Source organism: Leopardus geoffroyi, chromosome B3, assembly GCF_018350155.1.
Source record: "Leopardus geoffroyi isolate Oge1 chromosome B3, O.geoffroyi_Oge1_pat1.0, whole genome shotgun sequence".
NCBI lineage: Eukaryota > Metazoa > Chordata > Mammalia > Carnivora > Felidae > Leopardus > Leopardus geoffroyi.
In genome coordinates this window covers 133,564,896-133,580,307 of record NC_059337.1, presented here as the reverse complement: position 1 = coordinate 133,580,307, position 15,412 = coordinate 133,564,896, and the positions used below count along the sequence as shown (strand labels likewise).

The 15,412-nt window shown below is 42.7% G+C and overlaps 1 protein-coding gene across 7 annotated transcripts in view; it reads right to left on the bottom strand.

The window, feature by feature from the left end:
• Positions 1 to 15,412, bottom strand: part of TDP1 (tyrosyl-DNA phosphodiesterase 1) — an 89,546-nt gene that overhangs the window by 58,419 nt on the left and 15,715 nt on the right. For all 7 annotated transcript variants that reach the window (XM_045451838.1, XM_045451843.1, XM_045451844.1 and 4 more), the window contains 7 exons: positions 14,700 to 14,734; positions 9,637 to 9,729; positions 5,656 to 5,823; positions 5,125 to 5,203; positions 3,117 to 3,302; positions 2,450 to 2,498; positions 42 to 108 (listed from right to left, as the gene is read on the bottom strand). In XM_045451838.1, coding sequence (XP_045307794.1) covers positions 42 to 108; positions 2,450 to 2,498; positions 3,117 to 3,302; positions 5,125 to 5,203; positions 5,656 to 5,823; positions 9,637 to 9,729; positions 14,700 to 14,734 — 677 coding nt within the window. The remainder of the gene's footprint in view (positions 1 to 41; positions 109 to 2,449; positions 2,499 to 3,116; positions 3,303 to 5,124; positions 5,204 to 5,655; positions 5,824 to 9,636; positions 9,730 to 14,699; positions 14,735 to 15,412) is intronic.

The following is a 15,412-nucleotide window of genomic DNA, read 5'->3' as shown; positions in this document are numbered from 1 at the left end:
TCCTAAAGAAACAACAGCAGCATTCTAAACCAATTACTTACTGAAAATAGGAGTGGAGCCAATTCTGCTTTTCAGCTGTCTGGATGCTATAGGGAAGAGAGCCACCAGCTTTTAAAAGAAAACAAAGTAAGTATTACAGAAAACAACTTGAGAATCCTTCATTAAGAATCTATAGTAAATACTGGAAAAAAAAAAAAAACCCAAAACAAAAAACAAACCACTTCCTATTTCATCTCATGGAACAGTACTTGGAAAAAAAAGGTCTATACTTGTCTTTTTTTATTTAAAAAAAAAAAAAAAAAAAAAACTTTTTCACTTTTTTTTTTTTTTAATATTTATTGACAGACAGAGCATGAGTATGCTAGGGGGGCGGGGGGAGTGGGCAGAGAGAAAGGGAGACACAGAATCCAAAGCGGACTCCAGGCTCTGAGCTATCAGCACAGAGCCTGACATGGGACTCGAACCCACAAACCGCGAGATCATGACCTGAGCCTAAGGCGGATGCTTAACCGACTGAGCCACCCAGGAACCCCAAAAAGGTCTATACTTGTATTAGGTATGCTCCCTCAGTGGGGTTTCCTTTCTTAGGGATACATATAAATGTTTACGCCCTGAAAAGAGAAAGGTATTATTTAATCACTCAGGGGTGGTAATTTAACATCTCTAACAGCACAGATTTGAAGTGTTACAAAAACTATATAAAAAATCCTGGCCTATCCTGCAGTCCTCACGAAGGTGAGAAATCCTTGCCCCCACTCTGGTCTGGAGCATCTCCGTTTTGGCCCAAGAACAGGTCAGCTGGGGAGGTAGACTAGGACAAAACGCAGTCCTCCTGCTTCCTTCACCTTTTACCCTCTGCCCTTTCTAAGCAGAGTTTGTATTAACATTCTCACAAATGTAATGGAATCATCAATAAAATTAACATGTTCAGTGAACAGTGAAGTTTTTAAAAAGGAATTCTAAAAGCTAACCCTAAAAGCGGTATTCTTGCATAGGAAATAAAGATACAGTTCCAGTGGCACCTGGGTGGCCCATCGGTTAAGTTCCCAACTCTTGGTTTCAGCTCAGGTCATGATTTCATGGTTCGTGAGTTTGAGCCCTGCATGTTGGGCTCCATGCTGACAGCATGGAGCCTGTTTGGGATGGTCTCTTTCTCTCTCTCTCTCTGCCCCTCCCCTGATTGTACACACTCTCTCAAAATAAACTTAAAAAAAAAAAAAAAAAAAGATACAGTTCCAAGTGGAATTAGTAGACACAATTAGTAGACTATTTTTGTTCATGTTTTAAAGGCAGAAAGTACCATTGTAGATCCACCAGTGACTTTGCAAACACATATTAGAACTTCCCCATAAGTAATCTATCCCCAAAGAAAGCTTTAAATTTCTCTTGACTCATCAAATAAGGCATGTCGTCGATTCCTCTACTGCACAAAACTAAAAACCTATTCAGGACCAGTTATGAAATAGCTTTATTGGAAATACCATGTTTTCCCCCATTAAGAAGTACATTTTGAATGGATCCAACGTATTAGAAGCTGACAAAGGACAAGACAAACCGACATATCACCATGTCCTTGAGTCCTGTTATAGTAATTTTGGTTTGGCCATTACACAAAGCTGATACACTCCAAACCTTACCAAGCCTTTTCTGGCAGAGTTGTATCTAGTATTACAAGCAATAAATGGACTAAATTAGTCTAATTCTGAGCATTCTGCTTCCAGCCACAAGCAAATGCCAATCAGGTTTCCTTTTTCCAGAGGCAAACACTGCTTGGGTTTTTGGTTATCACCTCCTGAATGTGCTGTCTGAAGGGCTTTGGATTCCACATAAAAGCTCGCTGTCCAGCACTATGCAAGAGAAGTCGCAAACAAGGTTGAAAGTTGCCTACAAAATCATCCAGACACTTACAGATGAAGTGCTTTAGAAAGTACAGATATCAACTATGTGACAACAAAGGTGCATCCCAAGATTAAGCAGAAGTTTTGGACCTTAAATATATCCATATCTGGGATTCAAAACTGGAAGAACCACACAGAGCCACAGACACAAGCAGGGAAGATATGGAGAGAGAGATCAGAGAAAGGCATGTTAGAATTTCTCTGGAAAGGCAGGATGCAGCAGGGAAAGGTGGTTTTATTTGTCAGGACAAGCCCCCCACTGCTGGCAGAAGTGACCACCTTATTGTAGAAACGAGAACAGAAAGTACTCCGACAGTTACTGTTAAACTACCCAAATGGCCCAACTGCATGGTACCATCTTTGGAACATGGCAGCACTTAGTAGTACGCATTTCTATGATCCTTAGCCAGTTCGGAGAAAATATTCTCTAAATTTCTTATCAGTACTTTTCTCCAGAAGAATGGCATTTTTATTACCTGTGTTAAAAAGTTTACCAGGGCATTTATGAAATAAACACAAAAATTTCAACTCAGACGGTTTCCATTAATTACCGGGATAGCCTTCTAAGCTGGTCCGCACATTTTCCACAGAAGGGTAGATCTAAAAACAAAGGAAAGACAAAACAAACTCATAATGTACGTCAAAGGAACTTTCTTAAAAGGAATGTTTCTAAGAAAATGAAAGTCTCCATTAGAAATATTTCTTTTACAAAATTTGAAAAAGTACTTTAAATTTTAAAAAGTTTCATCTTATGAAAAAATTGAACTTCTAGTCAACTACAGGAAGTATATATATTTGACGGAAAAAAACCACTTCGGTTTGAGTACTCTTCCCTCAAAAATACCAAGTTCACGCAGAGTTCAGTGCAAAATTGTGTATTCAAAAGTCTCTAATACTCATCATTCTGTCGGCAATGCTTTAGCAACTATATTTTCTTTTGCTTGAAAACCTGAAGGAATGAAAAATCACAGGTTCATCTGTGGCTGAAGCAGCACACTCCCAGCACCAGATGATGCCAGGGCCACCTGATCACCAGTGCTGGTGCTAACGTGCTGCCATTTCCACCCCAGACTCATGGAAGAAAACCTGCATGAGGAGGACGGATTCTCGCTGGACTAGCTAGCGCGCGCGCACACACACACGCACGCACGCACACACACACACACACACACACACACACACACACACCCCCCTACCTGAAGCGGGAAAAGCACTCACCAGATGGAGGGGAGCAGCACTTTTCCCTGGGGTCCTGCTCTCCTTCCCCTGGGTCACCAAGCTTTCTTTAAACTCCGAACACAACCATTTTGATTCGTCAGCTCCCATAGAGCCAATGCTTGAAAACTGACCTACTATTGGCCAAGACTCTCCTTTAGGTATGGATGAGGCATGCTCTTTCAGAAGCTGTCAACAGAAAAGGTTTAACAACTCAGAACTCAGCTTTCTGTCCTTGGAACGCAATCAATAGAAAAATGCTGAAAATATTAGAGATCAATTTCATCCTCACACTTTTTCTTCTTTGGAAAATACTCTTTCAGTACTAAAAATAGTTTAATGGAGTAGGTGGATAGAAGCATTCTTCCAAAACTCCATGATTTTATTAAAGTAAAACCATTTTTTTTTAAAGAAAAATGTAGAAATGTCAGATAAATCACTAGCCTGCCATATGAAATGGGATCTTGCTTTGAAATAACTGTTTAATACTTAAAAAATAAAAGCTATTGGGTATTTTGACTCCTATCCAGTGAAAGAGATTTAATTTAACACTTGGGCTCCACATGATGCTATAAAAAAAAATATATGTTTACGTATATACAGACCACCTTAAGCACTGCAGGTGTGTGATCTGCAAAGCTACAGAAACAGTTCAAAAACATTTGGAAATTTTAACTACTTAAACACATACAGAGTTATTACCTAGAGGCTGAAGAAAAATGAAGCTCGTATTCTGATTGCTTAGTTTAATATGTAGTATTTTAACACAGCTTAGACATTAATATTTATAAACACACTTGCCCAAAAGCCTAGGTCTCAATTTCCACCCTAAGGCAGCATGGTGTAAGCAACAGGCCCGAACGGTAAGCTCCAGGACCCACTTTCTGTTCTGGTGCTCAGCCCCTCATCAGCTACATAGCCCTGGACGTGTCCCTGTACGTCCATTTACAGGTCAGTGGAACCGAAGTCTGATCATTCCCGTCTTCCCTGGAAGGCAGCTGTGATGCAACATGAGCTTGTGTGTGAGAAATGGTCTGAAAACTCTAAGATGCTCTTTATCTTCCAGGAAGACTGCGATCCTTGACAATGTGTACAAGAATCTAGCCTGTCGCAACCATCAGTCCACAAACCGGTAACCACTAACCAGCACAGTGAACGTTCAACGCGGGCCTTGCGTTCTCCATTTCGTCTAACCCTTGCGAAATTCTGTGTGAGGTATTGTTATTATACCCATTTTATAGACGAGAGTCAGGTCACAGGACTTGTTCATAGGTGAGGATTTGAGCCCAGGTATGGGGATCTACCTCAAAGCTATGGACTTAGTAGGCTCTAATGCCTTCTCTAGGCTTCTCTTGGCTTCAAGACCTCGCCTGCTTGCAGCTGTGGTCTCATTTCAAAAAAGCAAATTAAAGTTTCATTAACCAAGGCTAATTGTCACATGAAAAACAGTTCACGGAAAAAGGTGAAGCTTTTAAGAAAGCCACTTCAGGTTCATTAACATCAGTACTACATCTCCTAAACAGAGATGAAGAAAACCTTAATCTTTAATTTGCTTGTGGTTTTCATTTGGTGAAGACTTTTCTTTGTTCATTTTCATAGCAGCAGCAAATGTCACTCTTGTCGTTAACTCTTACAGGGACTGGCTAGTAAACAAAATACATGCTAGCACAGCTGTAGCCTTTACTCAACAGTATTTTTCTGTTCTTGGTTGAATTTGTCATGTTAAAAATCCTTTACATGCTGAAAACAACCCAAAACTACAATAGCTGAATAAATGAGAGGTCTCTTTATGAAATAAAAACTAACAAAGTCCTTATGCTTTTGCCATTTAGAGCAGTCTACACTTCTAAAAGAGGCAGCAAGACATTAAGGAGCAAGTAATCACCAAGAACTACAATCAACTGATCAAGTTCACTCAGAATTGTGCTATTATGAAGCTGCCATCAAAATGTAATTATAAAGGGAAAATGTAAGTTAAAAGAACAAGTTAAAATAGTAAAAATTCTGTTACCTTCCTAAGCCTAAAATGTCCCCAATTATCTTTTTGACTTCCTTGAAAGCGTCCTGGGGTCGATCCAATAAGATAAACACTAAAAGGATATAAAATGCAAGTTAATAGAGCACAGTGATGGGATTTGTAGACCCCCAAATCACAAAATACACATAAAACTAATGTAATCACGAAATGTTCCGAGAGACCACCTATTTTCTTCAGATGCCTCCTCAGAATAGTAACTGATACTCAAATGGATTTTCAAGAACATCAAATCATGGTGGAACATTCACAAGGTTTAAGGTACCGGGCAAAGAAATAAGTGACTTTCAGATACTCCAGAGGGAGGCTGATGGTGAGCACGAAGATTTACTGGCATCCACTTCAGTGCCTCAGATCTAGGAGACACAGACACGGAGACAACCTGCTCTCATAAAGGACAGCCAAATCCCATTCTACCTCTTTCCAAGGCCCTTGCAGTACACACACCATGTGGCTCTCAAGGCATTCACCTACTTTAAGAACCCCAAATTGCTAAACGATACGTACTTGGTTTCAGAGAGATCATGCTCGTGGATAACATCTATCCACTCCTTGAGAGAAGGAGCATTATAAGCCATTAAGTAGCTGATAAGATCGGCTTTAAAATGTGTTGTTGAGTCTCCAGATCTGTGGGTTCCGTGGACAACTCGTGGGTATAAGGGGCTCAACCATATTCTGGAACAGAAAAAAACAACAGGAATGCAACTGAACACAATGGTATCGCGTGCTGACTGCACATTCACCCTAAGGAAGAGGCAAATCTCATCGGCTGTGTCCACACGGTAAGTAGATGGATCCTGAGGAAACAGGAAGCACAGATCCCCTCACACCCACTCCAGTGGCTTCCATCGTATTCAGAATGCTTCTCAATTTAACACCTCACCATGAACTTAGGAACCCAGAATATTTGGCCTCTGCCCACATCTCACAACTGAATGCTCTATGCTTCCTCTCGCACCACACCGTTATTCTTTGCCCCCAGCCCCACCTCCATACTGCTAAGGCCTGGTGACAACACAGGTGATAGTTCTAGTTGCTATAGTAAATCCACACCACCTGTGGTGACCCAGCAAGCTACACCAATGCAGCTCTTCAGCCAAACGGAAAAGTCATCTACACGAAGAAAAATGTGTATACAAATCCAATTTTAGTAAGGAAACTCCTTTTCATGATGTATATGCTACAGCAGTTGGAGATATTTTCATATCCTGTACTCTCCTGGTGTCTGGAAGGAGTGACACCACATTTAATGATATTACGTTTACAGTGACCTCAGACTTTCAAATTATCTAGTGAGCAAAATATTAAACACATCTTTCATCAATTCTCTTCAAAAGGAAAACAATGCCCTTCTCCCAAACTTTTATATTACACCCACAAGTGGGAAAAGCGTATCTAAACCCCACCCTTCTGTGAAGTGCTCCAGGACAGATCACAGACAAGTATGGCTTCAAACCTCTTGTGCTCAGTTTCAACTGCAAAACCACGTCAGCCGTCCTGCCTCACAGGACACGTGTGCTTCACACCGGAGGTTATGACCAACGTCAGGCTTACCCAAGTACTGAGGATCTATTTGCTGTCCCTGCTTTTCCCCTCCAGCAGCTATCCCACTGAGCCATATTTAATCCCATTTATTATCCCATTAAGCCCAAAGAGAAACTACCCGATTCCTTTCACTGGCAGCCCTCAAAGGAGACCAGCGAGACGAAGGCCCCCAGGGCAGGAAGCATCCAGAACCGCAAGGACCCTGGCTGCATGTCTTCTGAACTCTGCACGTGTTTCTGGCAGGGTAGCAGGTCATACCTTCCCTTCCCACCTCAAGAAGACACCTTGTACAAGGGGTAACACATGTGACAAGGACTGTAGCCCAGGTTCTGGGGCCAGATCTGGGTCATTTGGGGTCAGGCCAAAGCCTTTCGGGAGCACCTGCCTCTCTGTGTAAAATGAGCCCACTGGGCTGGATGAAGAAGTCTCTCCATCACAAATAGCAATTCAGAGCCCACAACCTGGTGGGCTCCTCCCAGATTAGAGGTTCACTCTCTGGTGTCTGGGTGGATGAGGAACTTGACAGATGACAACTTACTAACCCAGGATACTGAGATGCGAAGTGTTTTTAGCACTTTACCAAGTAAGATGTGAAATCATTATGGGCCAAATTATTTTTTTATTTTTATTTTTATTAAAAAAAAATTTTTTTTTCAACGTTTATTTATTTTTGGGACAGAGAGAGACAGAGCATGAACGGGGGAGGGGCAGAGAGGGAGACACAGAATTGGAAACAGGCTCCAGGCTCTGAGCCATCAGCCCAGAGCCTGACGCGGGGCTCGAACTCACGGACCGCGAGATCGTGACCTGAAGTCGGACGCTTAACCGACTGCGCCACCCAGGTGCCCAAGGCCAAATAATTTTAAATGTGAGAAATTAACAGGCAGACCAAGCGGCAGCTGAAAGGGTGGTTGGAACACCTGTACAGCAGAAAAGGATCAGCAGAGTGTTACTAGAACCATCATGAAGGTTACACAAAAGGACTGCTTTTAAATATCTTACAAAAATTACAACCCACAACACAAAAATGCAAGTTTGAGAGACCAGAATCTAGACTAAACATGAGGTAACATTACCCTACTCCGAGGTGGTGGGCAGAGGGAAGTTGAAAGATTTCATACCCTTGGTACTTTAAGTTTTAAACAATAGAAACTATTACCTGGTCAATTTAAAAAGTTAAATGAAAATAAAACTATTTTTTTAGAGAAAATTTTATTGTCTTTAATGTTTATTTTTAGAGAGGGAATCCTCTATATATCCAATATTTTGGAGAGACACAGGATCTGAAGCAGGCTCCAGGCTCTGAGCTGTTAGCACAGAGCCCAATGTGGCGCTCGAACCCACAAACTGTGAGATCATAACCTGAGCAGAGTCAGACGCTCAACCTACTGAGCCACCCAAGTGCCCCCAAAAAATTTTAAAGGAAGAAAATCCGAATACCCAAATCCTTACCCTTAATCCATTTCCCCAGAGCAGCCATCCTGGAGAGACCTAAAGAACATGGCTCAAGCTTCTCACTCCAAAATAAGATGGAGGCCACAGGTAGGATTATTTGAGCCACACAGGCCAACTTCACAAACTCTGTATGATTCATGGGTTCAAAAACCCAACCCAGCAGCTCAGAAGCTCTAGGAGTGGCAAAGGCATAGCTGACCTCAAACCCAGTGGCTGAGGCTTTTACAGACCATGGGGATGCCCTCCACCCTGAACCAGCTGGAATTAAAATATGCTTCTCAAGATGCAATTAAGTGGGACACTCAGAAATTAGAACACGTTTACAAGAGAACTATCAGGCACTGGTGACGGGGCTCTAAGCCACTTGCCGTGGCTGGGAAAGAGTGAAGAGAGAGAACTAGGGATGTTGGGCTCAGGGAAAAGCCTGTCTTTCCAACTTGAAGGCAGTGAAGGGAGAGAGGGTACCATTGTTCTACATGGCACTGGGGTTGAAGCAAACCCATAGGATGGAGGCTGGAAGGTCCTGTATTTCAGTTCAACCTACAGTGTGACTTGGGCTCTGCCAGAGCTAAGAGCTCTAGCCCAGCCTGGGCGGTGACAGGGAGGACAAGAAGGCAGAGGAGGAGAGTGAAGGACACGCAGACCCTGGAAGAGGCCAGATGAATCCTGGACTTTCTTCTAACCCCAGAGAAAGCAGAGATGTACAAAATGACGTAAACAAATGGAAATCAAAGCCAGCCACAATCAAGAGTTTACCAAGAGGGAGAATAGTTAGAACTTGATTTGGGCAAGTTACTAAGTAACAGAAAAAAAACCAAGCTCCTCTTTTAAAAAGAACTCAAAAGACCAGATCTAGCCTGAGTATACCAAGGACAGAGTTGGTAACAAAAACACAAAAACCAAAGAACAACAAAAAAGTCAGTTTTTCCTGTTGGAGATTCACAACTATATGAACCTATTAAAGGCTCTAAAAAGATATCAATTTAGCTTTCTTTTATGGAAAAATAAACTGGGGATGAGGAGAAGTTTTCAGCATATGATTAACCATGAAGTTTCCCTTCAATACCATTTGGGAAATGACAAGCCAGAGTACAAGTGGGGAAAAGGGTTAATGGAGACCAAGGAAGTTACTGATAGGTCTCACCAGAAAAATAATGGGTTCAGACCTTCCATTTTAGACCGTCTTTCCTGCCTCAGATCCTTTGCACAGGCTTGCTCCCTGTGCTTGGCTGTTGAGTGTGTAATCCCATTTAAAAGTACATTTACATATATATCCATCATGGATGTGTATGTACTAAACTGTTAACACCCGTTACCTCAAGAGAGTGGAGCTGAGGGGAGGTAGTAAAATACTATTTCTGTGTAGGTCTCTTTTTTATGCCACATGTGTGGGTGTTTTTTTGTTTTTTTTTTTTGTTAAACACAATAGCAGAATAAAGTGAATGCCACCCACAGCCACTGCCGTGAAGTAAACAGAAGCCCACAAACCCCTGAGTCTTCTGATGCCAGTCAGCATGGATGAGGTTAGAGGTATGTATGACAACCCGGAGGCCTTCTTCGTACAGCAGTAACATCATTTTCCTTTAAAAACAGAAGAGAACAAAGGCATTAACGCTACTTTCAAAACACGTACTATTTTCAGTGCAAATATCATGGCTAAAGGAATTTTTAAACTCTTCTATTACTCAAGCTTCTAATACTTATAATCTTCATTTCTTCTACACATTAAAATCCAAGTCTACTTAAGTGATGGGTAGAAAACCATCTTCCAAAATGCTCTGAGTATTGAGAAGTGAACCTTTGCTATGTCCCACCCACATGGCCAATCCTGAGACTTTGACCCCTTCCCCTCCAGTCTGGCTCTTTATCTATTCAGCATTATCTGCTACTATCTGGGACAATGGGAATCTTCTTGTCCGGTGGTTTTCAAAGTATGGTCACCATCTCCCACTACATCATGGCTAGCATTTTTAAAGAAATGGCAATCAAGTTAGAAATTCTAAAATACACCGTAGATATTTAAGTAACTCTTGTTTCAGCACAGGAGTATGGACACATGTAATAGACTGAAATGTACATGGTCTTTTCTAATGTGGGATGGACTTTAAATGCTTCACTGTCCTAGGACTGACATTTTCTCACACTCCACAGACGCCACACTTCTTCACCAATGTGTCTAGCCTGAAATAAGGCTTTCCTGTTCTTCATTTACTCAAGTCAGACCCAGGTGAGTCCTCCCTTTGCCGTGGGCCTTCCTTCCCCAAGCCTCCAGTCATCAGAGTTCTCTTAATTCCAGCAAGAGAAGGAACAGGAAACAAACCGCTTTCTATTTGAAACTGGGAGACTTTAGCTCCATTCATCAGTTGGAGACTGTATGACCCTAGGAAATCTTTCAGTGTACCTCAGTTTTTCACTTGCAAAGTGAAGGATCGACCCCTTCCTTGCTGTGGTGTTGTTGCGAGAAGAAAATGTAACTAACATGCATTCTTGAAACCAACTCTCCCACAAGTGTATTTCCACGACTCCTTCGTTGCTTTATTATGTCATCTACTACTACTTCAGGAGGGTTCCTGGCTTCCCAATGGTTTCCTAATTATTTCAGGAACCTAAGTTCTCTCAATATAACTAGAGACTCCTCAAGGCAGTAGCTCCACCTTCTATGCATTGGGGCCAAAATGCTACTCAATACCTACTGATGTCAGTTCAGGCATGGGGGGCAAAATGGACCACTGGTTCTCTCCAAATAACGTGAATACTTGGACAGGATAGGGTCGGCATAAGAAGGTATGGCAAAGAAAAGAGGAGATACATAGCTCTGGGCAAAATGAGAATTTAACCCAAGCCAGCAAACAGTAAGTTAATGCAAAGCTGGAGAACTGACAGCTGCTGAACCAATCTTTCCTCCATTTATGAAACGTGCTCCCCGAAATCTGGGCAGATTTACATACACAGTTGCCAAGTAGCAGCTGACTGTAATTAAGACGACGACCAGTTATGAATTCAAGATGGAAGTTTCACAAATATTTCCATTAATCAAGGCATCAATTATCAGGAAAATCATGTACTGCTGTCAGCGAATCCCACCCAACAGAATCCTGAACTAATCTGAGGGGCCCCAGATCCTCCTCAGACAAAATGGCATAAACTAATAAAATCACGAAAATGGATAAGGTAGAAGAAATGAGAGCACCCTTGGAGAAATGCTGACCTACATACCATCTGGTAAGTTGTGGGGGAAGCAAAAGGGACAATTCCCCAATCTGAAACCGTTCCTGTAAAGGGACGAGACGACAGAGCTACGCAGAGCCCGTGTGCCAGGCCTTCCAGAGGCTCCACAGCACAGCCCTCACACCCGTCCTGGAGGCCCTCGCAGTCTCCGCTTGCAACCGCACAGTCTATGGCTAGAAGGTAATGGGAATGATCAAGTTCCCCAATGAGTCCTAAGAGCCTGTCTGGATCCCCCGTGCCTGGATCATCTCACTGGGCGTGGCTTCAACAGGGAAGAACGGGCCACAGATCCTTCACACAACCGGTGTGTGAACGGACGGCTGGCTGGGACAGTGTGGTCTAGGCAAGATGAAGCAGGAAGTCACGTGTGCTGGGAGGCCTGGCTACAGCTGCCAGCAGAGAGAGGTGCCCTGCCCACCCCACAATCTGCCACTGGCTCCCAGTTAGGTGGGAGACATTCACTGGCCAGCTGCTTTGGCTGCCCTCCTTCCCTGCTATGCATTCTCAGGGCCAGAGGCATTTTCCCTCCCAGCTCTGGGGGACATTGAAAACTTCCGAATTCTAAAGCACTGGGTGACAGGCCCTGGGACTGCATGGCATCCTACAGAAACCTGGAGCAAGCATGTTTATTGTACCTAACAGGACTATGACAGGGGCTACATTGTGGTCCTCTCCAGATGCCTTGTGCACAGTACATGGTCAATGCATGCTTGCTGAAGTGAATGTCATCTCAAAGACTATTTCCTGTTTACTGTGGTAACCACACACTGTCAAGTTGGGGAGGCACTTTATACCCAGCACCACACAAGCCGGAAGGTTTCCTCTATTTCTAAATCCTAGGTTTGCCCCTCTCACCAAAACACTACGAGCTGCGAGAACTATTAAGTCCCAAGACATGAGAACCATATTTCAGTATAACAGGTATTTAATGAATGCCTGAAAAACTTTTTCTTAAAGTTTATTCATTTTGAAAGACAAAGTGAACACACAAGCAGATAAGGGGCAGAAAGGAGGAGACACAGAATCTGGAGCAGACTCTGCGCCAGGAGGGCAGAGCCCGATGCAGGGCTTAACTCACAAACGGTGAGATCACAGCCTTAGCCAAGATCAAGCGTCACATGCTTCGCTGACTGGGCAACCTGGCACCCCTCTTTAGAATTTTTTTTTTTAATTTTTTTTTTTTTTCAACGTTTATTTATTTTTGGGACAGAGAGAGACAGAGCATGAACGGGGGAGGGGCAGAGAGAGAGGGAGACACAGACTCGGAAATAGGCTCCAGGCTCTGAGCCATCAGCCCAGAGCCCGACACGGGGCTCGAACTCACGGACCGCGAGATCGTGACCTGGCTGAAGTCGGACGCTTAACCGACTGCGCCACCCAGGAGCCCCTCTTTAGAATTTTTTAAATGAGCCACTGAAAGTCACTAAGACCTGAGTTAAAAAAAAAAAAAAAAAAAAAAAAAAAGACAATTTTAATCTCCTAGAGATACTGGCATCTTAATATAAACTACACAGACCATGTGTCTGGGAAGGGCTCTGTTGTCATTACTTCTCTAGGCATTTACAACCCCAAGTGAGCAACTCTGTGGAGTGTAACCTGCTAAATGTGTATGTGTGTAGCGGGGTGGGGGGGGAGGGATGAGGAAGGAAAAGACCAAAGTAAAAAATGAGGTCAATTTTAGCAGTGAACAAATGAGAATTAAAACTTAAAATGGGTTTGGGACACCTGGGTGGCTTCGTCAGTTAAGCTGCCAGCTTGGAGCCTGCCTGGGATTCTCCTCTGCCTCTCCCCTGCTCACTCTCTCAAACTTACAAAAAAAAAAAAAAAAAAAAAAGGAAAGAAAAGAAAGGAAGATGGAATTCGCAGGCTCCCCGCCTCCTCAGCGTGCAGGTGCATTGTGATGATGCCCATGAAATGCCAACTGCTGGCAGAGAACATGTGGCCAGGGCAGAAAGCTGGCACTAAAGATCTAGTAAATCACATCCAGGGCCCGAGTGAGTAACAGTATTTTAGAATCCGTATTTAATGCTAGGGTTCCAGCTAAGGGCAATGGACTAGGATCCATTTGGCGCAATCCATTACTGGTAGAATTGTCTACCCATGACAGGGTGACAACTGCCATCCACCACTCGGGTCTCTCGTGATGCAGGGTGGGGAGCCTAAGATGCCTATTCAGTCTATTCAAGGCTATTGTCTATTTTTTGCTGAAATTAGCACTGAGCTCACAGGATGCTATATGAGTGAATTTATACCTGAGCTAAATGCTTAAGTTCACAATAATCCTCAAACCCTGTCCTGTTAGAGGCTACTGATTAGGGATAGTTGGTAAATAACATTTATCCAAGGGCATCTAAGAGCAGATAATGTAGGGCCAATATGTATCCTCTTAAAAAATGGCTCCATTCTTCCTGCTATGGTTCCATTTTAAGATAGATTGTATGCTTCAAGCTGTATTTTGCCAAAGAATGGTGAACAGACGTCCTTATTTCAAGTCACCATAACATCAAGAAAACAATGGTCACACCAAGACTGAGGGCTAATTCCTCTTAGGAGATTGCTTGCCGCCCTAGAGACTGATACCTGAAGGAATACATCTGCAACACCAACCCATTTCCGCTGCTGGTCTAGAAGAGGCGGCTCTGTCCTGTTCTTTTGAAAACGCTTTCCAGCAAAATGTGATTTATACAAACAGGGACAACCATACCTTTTTCTTATTTATAGAATGTGTAAAAAGTCTCAGCAAAACAGGAGTCAAACTGATCATTAGACACATTATGTCAGGTAGGAAGTAACAGAAGTTTTTCTTGTCTAGTTTATAAAGTCTCAAAATTATTCCAAAACAAGTTTCTGATAGCGCTTGAGCAGAGACGGCATCAGCTTCTCCCATCAACTTTGTAGAATAGTTTTTCTTTACATCACAGCTGACCTAACAATATTCTATTGAATGCAACTCAGCATCTTAAGCAATCACCAGACCTTTAAGTTGTGGAATCCACAGGAACATGACTCACATGTACAGTCATCCATAACCACAGACCACACAACCATAATCTATTCCCCACCCCCCAGTTGGCTGTAAGAAATGCCCTAAACAGAAAGAAAGCAGAGACCGCATCATGGATTCAGACTTTCATGTTGAGAGCCAGAATCCAAGGACTTTGTCTTGAGACAGTGAACAGTTCCAGTCTCTACTTTCTTATTGATAGCTTTCTTCCCCCCTGGCAAAACTGTCAGCCCTAAGTTCCTTTAAGGGCACTTTTAGAAAAGCATCCTTTGCTCTACTAAAATCATACCCTCCCCATTTCAAAAAAAAATTTGCTTACGTGTGGTGTGTTCCAAATGCAATATCCAACTTTGCCTAGGATAAAAAAAAGGAGTCACTTTTAATAAACTCAATATCCCTATCTATTGGAAATTAAGTTAGAAAAGATTCAGGACAACTTTGTTTTTACTGCCCTCTAGTGGAAAGGCCCTGGATTGACAATACAACTTTGAATAATCCTGTCCAGTGAGGCTCATTAAAGTTAGCCAGAATGATTTTATACATACTGCATTTTAATAAAGTAGTTTGAGACAGAGCATGAATGCACAAGAGATGGGGGGAGAGAGGGGGAGGGGGTGGGAGATGGGGAGAGAGGGGGAGGGAGGGAGGCAGGGAATCCCAAGCAGGTTCCATACTGTCAGCACAGAACCCAACGCAGGGCTTGAACTCATGACCAATGAGATCATGACCTGAGCCCAAATCAGACACTTTCACTGAGCCACCCACCTGCCCTGATACATATCACATTTTTAATTACAATAATCAGAAACAAGAAGCCTGATTTCTTTAGTTGAAAACAAAAAACAAAACAAACAGGCAAAACAAAACAAATGAGAACCTATGCAAAGTTTTACAATTAGATATCTGGTTTATACAGAAATTAAAGTTATGAGAGTTTCCAGAGTATATTTAAAAGAAATAATATGGTAGCAGCACACATTATCATGTTAAAAGTTGTCTTCTGGGGCGCCTGGGTGGCGCAGTCGGTTAAGC